Source organism: Sciurus carolinensis, chromosome 7, assembly GCF_902686445.1.
Source record: "Sciurus carolinensis chromosome 7, mSciCar1.2, whole genome shotgun sequence".
NCBI lineage: Eukaryota > Metazoa > Chordata > Mammalia > Rodentia > Sciuridae > Sciurus > Sciurus carolinensis.
In genome coordinates, this window is record NC_062219.1 from 137,496,816 (window position 1) to 137,510,358 (window position 13,543).

Here is a 13,543-nt window from a genome sequence, read left to right on the forward strand (position 1 = left end):
TGGGTTTGGGTCTGAAGCTACCCAGGCCTTGACCTTCGGAAAGGGACCCTGGAGGGCTTCCGTGTGCTGTTCTCTTTGGGGAAGGTGTGCAGGTATGTGTGACACAGCTACAGCATTACCAAGTTCCTGGGCCTCCAGGCCTCGGGAGTTGCAGAGACTGTGGGTGGAGGGAGAGGGGTAAATTCAGGGTCTTTTCTGAGCCCATACAAGCTGGCCTGGTGCTCACTTCTCCCTTCCACCTCCCTCCACCACTTTGTTTCCAGGGCTGAGGTGGAGAGATGAAGATCAAGACTTTGATTTCCCTCGGTAGGTGTTCTGGAGGAGGGAAAAGAGGGGCAGCAGTCCTTCCCTGGGGTCCATGGGCTAAGGTGGTAGACTGCTCCAGAAAGCAGACCCCTATGGAGCACCAAAGACCAGCAGGGAGCCAGGAGGACTGAGAGAACCCTTAAGCCAAGACCCTTACAGAAAGGACTCTGTTTCTTTCTTGGGCAAATTTCCTGAAGGGAAAGTCCTGGATCCATTTCTGCCTGGATCATGGGATGTCCTGGGGCAGCAGGCTTCATGCTGATGCTCCTGCTGGGTGCTCCTGCTGGCTCACCCTGTACAAAGGCACCACATCCCAGTCCCCTGTGGCCCTGCCCCTGGGGGCTTCTAGCTGCAGAAAGGAAATGTGTGTGGGGAGGTCTTTAAGCTTGAGCTCAATTGCTTCGCTGAAAGTCCTGAATGAAAGTAAGTCCCTTATTTCTCCTCCACAACTGGGCTCTATTCTTTCCAACTTTAAGTGTCTCTATCATCTCCTGTGTTTCTCTTGATCGCCTTGGGCTCCCTCCTCAGCTAACTCTACTTCCGGGTCTCCCGTTTTCCACGCCCGCCTGCGGCCTTCTCTTTCTCTAGCCAATCTCACTCCTCTCATTCTCTACCCACCCTGCCAGAGTCTCTGCGGTGCCTATGCTGAAGCTGGGGCTCCGGAACTGACCTCTCTGATATTCTCACAACTAAGATCGTCGGACACTACACTCTAACTTCAGTAAAAGAGGTCCTTCCCCAGTCCTAACAGCTCCTCAAGAGCTGGAAGCCAGAGCGCGTGCGCCAAGCGGAGAGCCCAGGGCGGTGCAGGGCTCTGGAGAGGGGGCTCCTATGGCAGAGGTAGGTGTGAGGACGTCCTCTGGACTGAGTGGCCATCCCCCAGCCCCCCTCGGCGAAGAGACATAATCCGCCCTGGTTAGTATCACCTCCCAGAACTAGCCACAGAGCTTACCATGTTGCTGCTTAAAAACAATAACATCAACTAACATATGGAGATGTCATCATGATTAAACAGCAAATTATAGTCGAAGACGGAGCGATAATAATCTCAACAATCACCGCGAGAAGGAACGTTCTCTAACGAACCAGACACGGAAGCTTGCGCTTCTGAGACTCGCCGGGCATTCCTGGGGTTCTCTGCAAGCGTACGTGAGCTTGGGCCTTGGACAGAGCAAGGCAGCCCCAAACCGAGCACTAAGCTTTCGAGAGTCCTCAGCGACCTGGGAAGGGTGGAGTGGGGGCGTGGAAGAACTAGGCGTTGGGATGCTCTTCTTCTAGGGCGTCCAGCCTGGGAAGCTGTTGGAACTGTAGTAGGAGCCCGGTGCTCCTGGAGAAGAACATTATTGGGAGAGAGAAGGAGCCCTCGCTCGCATTCCCCGCCCCCCCCCCCCTTCTGTCCCCTCCGTCAGTCTGGCTTTCTCCTAGATCTTCTAGGAAATTGATTTCTAGGTGGGAAGCTTTCTGCGAAAGGATGGGCGCCTTCCTGGCTCACCCGGGTCTCACTCCCCGCCCCCCCCCAAACCGTTTTATTCCAGCAATCAGGGGGCTCAGCTGTGCGCACAGGTTGCGCACAGAGGAAAAAATATCGGTTTGCAGAGAAAAGATACCCCATTTGTAAGGAAAAGAAAACTATTGGACGCGGCGCACTAATGGCCAAAAATGATGGAGAAGACCTTCCCTCTTTCTCCTTGTTCCCCTCCCCCTCGCTAAATAGATTCGTATTTAAAACGGGCTCAGACAACTTAATTTGAATTCCAGAGTTGAACTCAGGTTAGTATCATTCTATTTATACGCAGACCGAAAATAACCATTGAAACGAAACAAACAAAACCCAACTGTTTTCCAAAACAAGGAGCTTTTGGGGCTGGGTGACTGCCCCACGCAGGCAGCACGGAGGATCTTCTCTGGTTTTGCCTGAGAGCAGGGAACCCACCCAGGAGGGAGCTGGCAGAGGGGCAGCGGGTGGAACTATTCCCGGGAGTGGCCCCGCTCGGCGTGTGCGTGAATTGGAGACCGTAATATATGCTGCCATTAAGAATCCGTGCAGCTTCCAGCGCTCGGGGCGCAGGGACGCATGTGTTGCTGGAATTCAATCGTGGGGGGAATGCAGATTGGGCTGCGACCCACTGGGTTTGATTTATGAACTGTTACACTAGCGATTGTTTACACATTACATTTCAGAGCCCAGGCTCACCCACCCTGCAGCGGGCTGCGGGCTCCACGGAGCGGGAACCTGCTGCAGCCGCCAAGGTCTCCCTTCATCCTCCTCCCTTCCCTTCACGTTCCCTGGGGGGCCCCCGCGGCTCCATCCCCCCTCTTCTTTCACTAAGAAATCAGATTTCGATTTCATTGAACCCGGAGACCTACGTGCAGTTCTCCCTCCCGCAACCTACAGTACGCGGGCGGACCCCAGACCTGGGTCTCCTCCGCTCGTGTTTACTCTGGAATGTTTACTTCTTCGCAAAGCCATGCGGGGCCTATAAATAGGAAAAGTGGAAGCAGCTCGGCTGTCAGATCAATAGGGCCCCGTCTCCTCGCCATTTCAGCTGAGCTGTCTTATTAATTATGAAAGGATTCACCTGATCCCTGCCTGGGAACAGTCTCTCTGCCCTTCTACTAGAACCCTTAATGGCGGTTCCTTTGCGAACTGCCTCTGGCCACCGCAGAGGAAGAGGCGAATCGTGGTTAGGGACCGGCCTGGAAGAATCGTGGTTAGGGCCCAGACCCACCTGAGGTGGGGGCAGCGGGCTGACCACTTGGCACTGCGTCTGCGTGTGCCTTTTCAGCTGAGGTGCAAGCCCTGCGTCTCCAGTCCTCACCCGGAAGGGGCCTCTGCTTTTGAATGAATTGATTTTAAAACAATTTCCCTTTTCCCCTTCAAGAATGAGGAATGCTGGGGACGGGGCAAGGTGTCCTAGGTGAGGAACATCTGCTCGAAGACTTCGGGTTATCCATTGACTTTGTGAACACGTGGATCCATCACCTGGTGTTGTATGTCCCTTGAGGTACCCAGAGAACTTGGTGGAGGAAACAGGCTTCAAGTAGGAAACAAAACCACACCCCCATTTCAAACAATAACTTTTATTTTTATACTTCTCTATACTTTGTAGCAAATCTTTTTTTGCTGAATTTAATTTATAATAAACTTTTTTAAATTACATCTCTCTCTTTTTTAAAATCAAGGCTCTTTTATGTCAAAATCTTTTTTTTTAACTATATTTTAGATTAACATTTAACTTCCCCCCCTTGTGATCTATACCACTGGATATTCAGGTATTACTGTATGTGTAACAGCTAAAACAAGAGAGAGGAGGGAAAATAAAGGCAGTGGACTTGAAAGATGCATCAACAACAGCAGGTAAAGCTAACCCCTCAGTGGCCTTAGCAGCGTTGCTTCTGACAGCCTTTATTTACCATTATGCCAAAGTTGCCACAACCCTTTCCTCTCTCCCTCCTTTCCATAAAACCTAAAGCCAATAATTTGTCCTTTTGCTTTCTTGAGGAGAAATGTGCAGTGGAAATGATCAAAACAAGATACTGTGGAAGAAAGACTGAGCGTGAATTATTCACCATATGCTTCCCACGTGGACATCTCTCTTGAATTCATTCCCCTGGCCTTCTCCTCTCCTCGCTTTCCTATTAGGAGGAGCCCATCATTTTTCATGTGATTAACATGATTAATATAGTAGGTGGCCCAGGGCCGTTCCTGAGATTCTTTTGCCAAAAAATTAAAAAATTAAAAAAAAATGGGGGTGAGTTGCCGTTTTCTTATTTTTGTGTGAAGACGGACTAAAGCTGAGGTCCGATTTTGGCTGTGCTTGCTCGCTCACTGATTGGTAACATTTGGCAAATAAAACACAAGGATTCAAACGAAATCAAAAAGAGAATCAGGATTTCCCACAATCCTATATGAGTGTTTTCAGCATCACAGAGAATCACAACGTCCCCAAAGAACGAATGGATCTTCCTCTTGATTTCCGGGAGCATGGAGTGAGTGTGGGTGGGCGCGCGGGGGGGAGCTGGCCCCGCGCTTAGAAGGAAAGCCAGGTCGCTAAAGCTGCCGAGAGAGACACCAGGAGTACGGGGAGCGCCGGGAGCAGGGGCCCCGCCGCCCCGTTGCCGCTGCCGCAGAGTTCGAATAAGCTGCCTTGGATGTTGAGGTTTTTGGATTCTTTTCTCAGTTTATCCCACATATCTTTCGCCCCTTCCTGGCAATCCGTAAGGGCTGTGACCGTGCAGCTGTGGAAATCCTCCCAGTATCTGGCGAGGAACAGAACAAAACAGAAGAAGCAGGATCACTTTGGGCGCGGGAAGGACCCTGGACCTGCGCGCCTGAGACTCCCTCGTCACGGCCTTGCAAACCTGCCAGGGCGCCCCTTCCCTACCTGCTCTCCACCGCCCAGGCTCTAGGGCTGCGCAAGGTCGGGACTCGTCGGACCTTGGCCCACCCCAGAGGCGCTGTCAAAGGGGATCGGCCGCCCCTTCACCTAGGTGGTTTCCCCTCTAGCGTGCCAGGGGCGGACTCGGCAGCCGGGTTGCACCCGCTGCAACGAGCTGGCACCTCGGCCTTCGCAAACAGATTGCTCGTCCTCCTCGGGGAAAGCTAGGAAAACAGTGCTAAGCCTTGCAAGCTGCCGCCCATTAATGCCTCTTAGCTTGCAAGATGGGTTACTTGCTCCGTGGCGGGCCCTCCCCTCTTGGCTTCTCACATTCTCCTCCCCCTCGCCCCTTCTGTCTCCCTCCTCCTCGCTGCGGTACTCTCGCCTTCGCCCTCCATCGCTCCTACTCCCACCCCCACCTCGTCCTTTTGTTTCCCGATTCTCCTCATTTTCCCTTTCTTCTGTTTTCCCTTCCCTCCGTTTTCTTCTCTTCCGTTCCCCACTTCCTTTTTCTCCGCCTCTCCATTTGCTTCTGTCCTCCGAGGCCCTCCCGCCGTGCCCTCCACAGTCCCGCGGCTCAGATTCCATCCAGAGACTCCTGCCTGCCTCTACCCTGCCCAGGTCGGTGAGTGTCAGAGTCTGAGCCCCTGGCGCCTGTTCCTTGGCCTTCTCCCGCTTTGGCAACCCCCAGAGCCCCAGGCCTACGCGCTAGGTGCTTCCTCTTCCCTCCTTCCCAGTCTTTCCAGTGGGGTTAGACCCCAGAGGTCCTCTCCCCATCGCCTTCGGGGTGTAACGATGCCCACCGTTGCCAGCCTTCTAGGACCCAGCTCTCCGTCCTCCCCTTCCGGTCATTTCTCGCAGCAGCGCTTTTAACAGGCACTTCCTCCTCGCAGGCTGGGCAGAGCTCCTAGCCCCGCCCCCACAACCTTCATCCAACCTGTCCTTTTCTTTTCTTTCTTTTTTTTTTTTTTTTTTGTCCCCCTTTCTTCTGAAAACCCAAAATAGATCCCGAAACTAAATATAATCCCAAGCCGTGATCGATTCCTGGGGCGCTGTCTCCTTTCGGAGCTGGGTCGATCTGTGCGTCTCTGTAACTCCAGCCTGGCTCCCACTTCGCCCTGGCCCTGGGAGTCAGGTAAACAGCAGCAGCCCTCCACGCAGTTTGCTTATGTGTACCGCTCTCTCTCTCTGCTGCTCGCCTGGACTGTAAGCATGTTGAAGGCAGGCCCCGTGTTTGATTCATCTTTATTTGCACTCCCACCCCATTCTGGTTAATAGAGAAGTTATAAATGTTTGTTGGGTTGCCTGGAGTTCAGATTGTTTTCTCATAACCCCAGAGTGAGTCTCTAATTTATGAGGACTAGAGGGGGACGGGGCGTAGGACTTTCAGGATTGTAATAAATACCAAGATTTAGAGACGCCAAGAAGCCCAGGACAGCTCTCCTGCAGAGCTCCTGTGTGATTGCACCTCCCAAAGGATTTCTAAATTACTGCTTTCTTTATGTACCCCAGATGGGGATAGGGCCCTCCTAGAAGAGGGATGAGCTAGAGAAAAGACATTCCCTTGGGCGCTGGGAGAGGTGCACTTCATCCTGTTATTGAGCAATTAGCACCACCAGGTGAATGAAGACTGAGCTCAAGTATGGCCTGCAGCCTCAGGGAAGCACCTCCTCACTTCCAGGTATTCCAGGACCAAGGTCCTGCTAAAATATTTAAATAGCTTGAAAGTTCCAGAAAATGACAGAGGCTTTGGGAATTCCTTTATATGTAACCTTGTCATGCCTTAGGAAATACATTCTTACTTTTAACCAGACATTTGGAGTTAAATGCCTTGGCTCCTTCTCTCATGAGAAGGTCCCAGCCACTTAGCTGCTGTGGCTCCTGGGTGGGTAATAGGGTATTCAGGGAAGTATGTAGCATGATTGACCCTCATTCAGTTGTAATTGAAATAACCACCTCCTCCCAGTTAGGGAAAGAAGAAGGACTTCACAGTATAAAAAGAAAAAAAGCCTGGAAAATGGTCATTACAACTTCTGGGAATAAGGGACACTGCTTACTTTGACTTTATTGGAAGGGTCATTGTAGGGGTGGCAGAATGCAGCTGCTTTTGAAAAATAAAAGGCAGTGTCTTTTGCAGAGGATGGGGAAATTTCTAAGGTCTGCAGCAGTTAAAATTCCCCAGGTCCATTGCAATAGGGCTGTGATATTTTCCTCATTTGCTAGTGGGAACAGGCTTTCTAGCTAATCTCTGAGGAAACACGACTTCTGCCTGGTCATGAAGTCTTTCTCCTCTTTGGGCCTGTGAACTGCAGCTGCCACAATCTGGGGAGATCATGCACATAGGGGAATGGGTGGGAAAAGCAAGGAGGATGGCTACCCCAAGCCTAGGAATGGGCTACAAACTCAGTGCAGTCACCAGACACCCCTGACACGCTCCTCTTGGGCAGTCATTGCCACACAATAAAGAATTATTTCAGCCTTTCTCCCAGAAACTGGAAGCCCCTGCCCCCTTGCCCGAGCCTTCATTTTCTTGGTGTGTTTTGAAGGGGCCATATATCACTGGAAGTGAATAGAACAGGTAGTGATTCTTGCCTAGGTAAATCTGGAATTACCCCCGAATGGTCCTCAAACCCTGCTCGGAGTACCCAGCAGGTCACTCATCCACGAGAGAGGTAATAATTAAGGTTTGCCTCAAAGCAGAGATTCTGCGGAATGAGGAACTGGTAGCAGGGCTCCCTGGCCCAGGCCTTCTCTCAGGTGCATTGGGTGGACACCTCAGTGTGAGCCTGTGAGGTCCCAGCGGGGCTGGGATCAGGTCGCTGGTGGGGGATCTTTCTGTGTAGTCCACCCTAGGCTATGGAGTTTCCTCAGACAACATAGGTTCCAAACCAGAGGTCTGGGCCTCAGGACCAGAGGGCTTGGCCTGCGGGTGAAAGCCAGAAGGCGAGAGTGCGCAGATTTGCTCTGGCACTGAACGCTGAGCGCAGGCGGGGAGGCGCGGCACTCTCTGACCTCAGCAGCGCCCCCAGAAGAGAAACCCAGCGGGCCAGAGAGGACACTTACGTGCAAACGGTCTTGATGTTCGTCTTGTCGTCCAAGCCCTGCGGGTAGTTGGCCATGCTGTCGCCCAGTTTGAGCAAACAGTCCGAAAAGCCCTTAAAGACCGCATCGCACTTGCCCGCTGCTCTCACGGCCTGCACCAGGTACGCTGCGGGGAGGAGGGGACACTGGTCAGCAGCGCCATGACCCTCCCCTGACGCCCCAAGGCCCTCCTGCGCGTCCCGGACTTCTTCTTGCCTTGACCAATGGAGCTTTCTCTCACATTGCCCAGCCTTGGGGACACCAGTGTCAAAGGGTGCCCCTGAGGATGACCGATATACACCCAACACGCCTCTAGTGCAAATTGTGTGTGAACGGGTGTGGGTTGAGTGGGAGGGAGGAAAGTCCATTCCTTCCAGCTCCCTCCCGAATCGTGCTCTGTATCTTTTTCTGTTTCTATCGCCCCCCTTTTCTCACCTCCCTCATCTCTTTTATTTCTCTTTCTCCTCACTCCCTCCTTCGTCTCCCAACACTCCCCCAGCGAGCCATGTCACGTCTCTCGCAGTGTAATCTTCCATTTCTGAGGAGACAGAGGGGTCTGGACAACAGGGTGCAGGGTCCAAGATTGCCTGGGGAGGCCGCCGGACGTGGGGTCAAGCAGCTGAACCAGGGCCATCTCCCGCCAATAGCCCTCAAGCGCCCGGTCCTCGGTGGGTGCTCAGAACGAAAGAATGAATAAAGTCTCTTGAAGCCACTAGCGGTCACAGAAATGGATGGTTTCATTATAAAACCGATGCCTACTGTGGAATCTGTTCCGCGAGAGACCCTTGGATGCACTCGCTTCCGCCCCGCAGGAAAGGGCAGTTTAGGCTTCCCTAGACCCAGCGGGAATGATTTGTCCCGGCGTCAGGGCCAGAAGCCAGGCCAGGTGACGGATGCATCTGCGCGGGTGGCCCCAGGTCACCTACACTATCTCGGGTTCCCTGCTTCCTTCCGCCGCCTCTGTCGGCCACTCACCTCCGCACACACCCTTAGCATCCCGGGAAAGGCCCGCCACTACTCCCGACAGCAGCGCAATTAGACCTTTCCTTTCCAGGTCCCAGACAAGCTCGCAGCCGCCTGGGACTCAGGGCCTCTGGCTCCAGGTTGCGTCAGAGGGTCAGGGAATGGGATGGAAGCTGGGGCGGCCGGAGAAAGAGAAGGAGGAGAAATCCCGGGCGGCACAGAGTTCCTTGATCCTGGCCTCAAATCGACCAAACCCCGAGGCTCCGGACCAGAAACAGGCTCCAGGGCCCAGGGCGCTGCGATGGCCATTTCTTTCCACCCCAAGCCAGCGAAACCAGCTAGAGGCTCGATACCTAGCAGCCGAAAGCACTTGGGGCGCCCGGAAGGCTCGAGAGAAGCCCAAACCTGTGCGGTTGGGGCGAGGAGAGGAATATAGGGTGAATCTTAAAACTGGAATCGGCCTCTAGCTCCCAGGATTCGGGGCGCAAGCCTCCTCCGCAGCGTCCTGCTCGCTGACGCCCGTGTGTGAATGTGTCCCGGGAGGACCGCACACCTCACCCCCGCGCACCCACTCCCCACACAGCCTCTTGTCCCCGAATGCCAGGCCAGACGCAGACCAGGGGGAAGGTGACCCAACCCGCAGCAACCTCCGAGAGCGCACGGGGGACAAATTGCTGCAGGAAGAGCGAGGCGGGTCTTGGGTTTTGTAATCCGGAACGGGAAACGCTAGGAAGGGACCCGGGTTAACTTCGACCTCAGCTGGGGCAGATACGTAAACCTTCTAAATCTCCAGGTTTCTCTTACACAAAAAATAAAATACCCTTGCGTCTACAACAATAGCAAATGGAACACTGACAGTATCGCATGAATAAATGAATATTTGTCATAATAGAGCTCAAAGGGAAACAAAACCTATGCATCATCCTCTACATGCTACAGCGTTGCAGCGAAGAAACAAAATACGGAGCACCCTCCCCTCTGTCCCAGGTCTCTCCTCACCCCTTACCTCCACCCCCAAAATTCGGTGTCGAAAAAGAGGCCCCTAAGACAGCACTGACAATTTTTAAAAAGGGAAGTGTGGCTCGCTGGGGGCGGGAAGCGTTCCTGTCACGTTATCTTTCTGGGCGCTGCTACAGAAGACCCTGCAAACCGCGCATGTGTGAGTGTGTGCGTGTGTAAAATAAGAAGTCGTGAAAATTTCTGAATTTTGCAACTCTGACTTGGGCTCTAGCCTGCACCGAGAGGCCAGAGCCTGTGCGCGGGACAGATTTTGCAGGCGCACGCGACCCGGCAGGTCGCAGTCCAAGCGCCCCTTGCTGTCCTTTCTGAAGTGGGTTTCTGCAAGTTCGGGCAGGCGACTCCGGTTCCTTCTCTGTCCTCCCTTGTGTCCCTCTCTTGTGCGGTTTCCATTCGTTCATTCATTCGTTCGACCTCTCATTCATTCCAAACTTCCTCCCACCGCATCTTCATTCGTTCACCACTCTCTCCACTTCCCCGCCCCTCCCCAACCCCCACTTTTCTTGCCAAATGTCAGTGATTTGGGACAGCTCCCAGGCATGAATTAATAAAGACCGAGGCTCTGGTGCAGGAAAGGGCAGACATACGTTCAATTTCAACTCCACAGCCAACAAACGATCATTTTCAGGCTGAAGGTAATGTGTTCAAAACGCATCCCTCTCGCACAACCTCTTTTTTTTTTTTAACCCTCAAAGTAAGGTTATTTCCCACCGAGAAAACTGCACAAACCTTTTCCAACTAAAACCCCTGTCTCAAAAACTATTGCCTCTACTGGTCTCTAAAAATTCACAGGCTAATTGCAAAATATCACATGCACTTATTTGCAACATTTAAGGGATTTGCTGCCATTAGAAATGTTCTTTATTTATTGCAGTTCTTTGAACTAATGTCAAAATCAACCGGATTGGCAGCATTAAGTCATTCCTTAGAATTAAAGGAAAACAGCAACATCCTGCACACACACACACACACACACACACACAAATTCCTATAATGTTTTGGGAACAAAAACAAAACAAAACAACCAGATCCCCAAAATCATGTCAAGTGCATACAACTCCACTGCAAAGAATCCATTTTAAGGTCTAGAGAACCCCAAATCCTGTGTCCTCCACATTTCTCATAAAGAAAAATTGTTATGTATTCTCTCTCTTGCCCGAAAGAAACCAATTCCCTAAAACAGCCCCCCCACCCCACAAAATACTGCAAGGATTTGTCTGCAAAGAAAGCTATAGACTGAAATGATAGAGGGTAACAATTCCCTCCATCTCCAGAAAACCCGTTTAAAGAGTTTCTATTTTTTCTCTTGTCCATTCTATTAATAACCTGCTTCACTTTCACTTTTAGGCCAGGTTAATTAATGTTCTGACTGCATCAGAGAAAAGAATTTTTCTAATGCCTCCTCCCATAATGTTTTCTGCATTCTGGATGGAAAAAATGTAAACTTTAAAAAGCCCCATGACAGTGTAACTGTCAACTCAACATTCCTTAACATAAAATGGTGACTCAATAAATCCGTCCACAATCAACCCCAAACAAAAATAACAAACATCCGACGTTACATATTGCAAACATTTCTTAACCATTTCCTATATACATAATACAGATAGCTGTATGTTGTCTCAAAAAGTATATTTACGTATATTTGGCTCACTTTACCCTCCTCAATGGTAAGCATAATAAAATATGTGGTCTGGAGTTCCTGGTCGTTCTCGATTTGCCTCTCAACCGGGTCTGCGGTGCCCGGTGTAAATGCTGCAGCTAGGATATGGGGGGAGGGGGGCGGGAGAATGACAAAGTTCTAAATGCAGCAGTTTGAGCGGAGCCCTGGAATATCTTCGCTTTCTGCACATAAACTTTCCAGTTCTATCTGGCTAGCCATCTTGTTTCTGAATTCACCTTTCGACCCTTCAAAATAGTATCCTGCAGTATGGCAGGGGCCAATGCATTGCCCCAGAGCGCACCGAACCTGTTCTAACCCCAGAGAGGGAAGCAAAAATGGATGGGCGCTTGGGGGGAAAACGTGGAGTGGGGGGGACCTCCTCTGGAAAACCACCGGCCGCACAATTTTCCTGGAGAACGTTTGGAGTCTCTTTCTTTAGGAAAACCAAACCGGGACACCCAAGTCCTCGGGAGTCAAAGCCACCCCCTCGGGGGTTTGCAGGTTTCTCGGCACCCCGGAGCGACCGCGGGGCCAGTCAGTCCACGTCCGCCCCTCTGGCCGGGGCTGGTTGTCTCCGGCCGCCTGCCGAGAGCCGGTCCGGGCGGCCACTTACCTATTTGCACCGCGAGGATCAGTGAAATATATCTGCCGTTCAACTTAAGTCCCATCCTACGTTTAGTCAAACCATTTGCGACCGCAGACCTTTAAATAGTTAGTTTAGAGAACGCGGGGGAAAGCTGAAAAATAGGCATTGCCAACAAGTTCCGGGAGCGACGGAGACTTTATGCACTGGGAAGGTAGAGGGAGGAGAGAAAGCGAGGGAGCGAGGAAGAGACCGAAAGAGAGAGAGAGAGAGAGAGGCTGAGAGAGAGAGAGAGAGAGAGGAGAGAGAGAGAAAGAGAGAGAGAGGGGGGAAGAGCTGGGAATGGTTCACTCCATTAGGAGGGGGCGGAGGAAGTACAGCCTCACGCCCACGAGCAGGCCTGACGTGGGGGATGACACGGAACGATTTTTTTTTTTTTAATATAGACACCTTGGTAGAGAATCGCCATTTATAGTCATCAGAAGCTGAAATTAATCAGATATCTCCAATTAATGTGCGATCCGAACGAAATCTTGTCTCCCGGGGGTGACCACTTCTCCAACCCAGCGGCCGCCCCCGCCTTCTCCTGGTTGCTGGGCCCCCCAACCCCGCCCCCTCCCTGCGCAGAATGGGGGCTCCCTCTCCCCTCCCCGCCTGGAGCTGGGGAGTCCTGGCGCGCCCACTCGATTGTTTCAACCTGCTCCCCCTCCTGCATCAGTACAACGGCGAATCCAGCCGCCTTCCTACGATGCAGCGAGGTTTAAAGGCGCTCAAGCCAGAGAGGGAAAAGTGGCTAAGCCAATTCTATTAATTCAAAAGCCCCCAATCGGCCCCCTGCCCCCCGCACTTGCCTACCCTCCTTTTCTTCAACCCAGCAGCTGAGCTCTGGGCGCAGCTTGGAGTGCGTGAGCACACAGCTCGGGCCCGGCGCGAGCACACAGGCACACACAGGCGCCTGCACACACTGCACGCCCAGGCCCCAGGGGTTTGGGCCGCACACGTGGGACCCCCTGAAGTATACACAGCGTGCCCTCTGTGGTTTTCATCACTCACGAGGCCCTCGCGGGCAAAAGGCCACTTAACAAGACACAGCGGACACCTCTTTTTGAGGGGGCAGGGCACCAGGAAAAGAGCCTCTGCTGACAGTTTTCAGATACTAGTGATTTACAAACTCTAAGCGCTTTAGGAAATTTCCAAGGCAAACGCTAGTGTGCAGGCTTGTTTCTGATCTTGATGCGTTTCTTGGGTTTGTTGGGTCGCACTCACACGTACACACACGCACACACGTACATCACGTACGCACACGCACACCCGAACCCATACACACCTGCACTGTCTTTCGAAGATCCCGCACAGACCCTGGGTAGACGCAGCCTACTTAATCTGCAACGAAATGGTTCTGCAGTTGCATTTGTGCAAGGTGCTGCAGAAGACATACTCAGTCGCGAATGAAAAATAGTTACTTCCTTTCTAAACGCCGTTAAGCTTTGGTTTTCTTCTTCTTTTTCTGCAGTCTCCCACCTCCAACTCCTTCACCAAAGCCAAAAATTC

The 13,543-nt window shown here is 52.2% G+C and overlaps 1 protein-coding gene across 1 annotated transcript; it reads right to left on the bottom strand.

The window, feature by feature from the left end:
- Positions 1 to 3,372: 3,372 nt before the first annotated feature.
- Nrn1 (neuritin 1) lies at positions 3,373 to 12,310 on the bottom strand. The gene is made up of 3 exons (XM_047557113.1): positions 12,023 to 12,310; positions 7,749 to 7,893; positions 3,373 to 4,566 (listed from the first exon to the last, which is right to left on the bottom strand). The coding sequence occupies exons 1-3, from the start codon at positions 12,075 to 12,077 to the stop codon at positions 4,338 to 4,340; spliced, it is 429 nt and encodes a 142-aa protein (XP_047413069.1). The 5' UTR covers positions 12,078 to 12,310; the 3' UTR covers positions 3,373 to 4,337.
- Between the last annotated feature and the right edge of the window lie 1,233 nt (positions 12,311 to 13,543).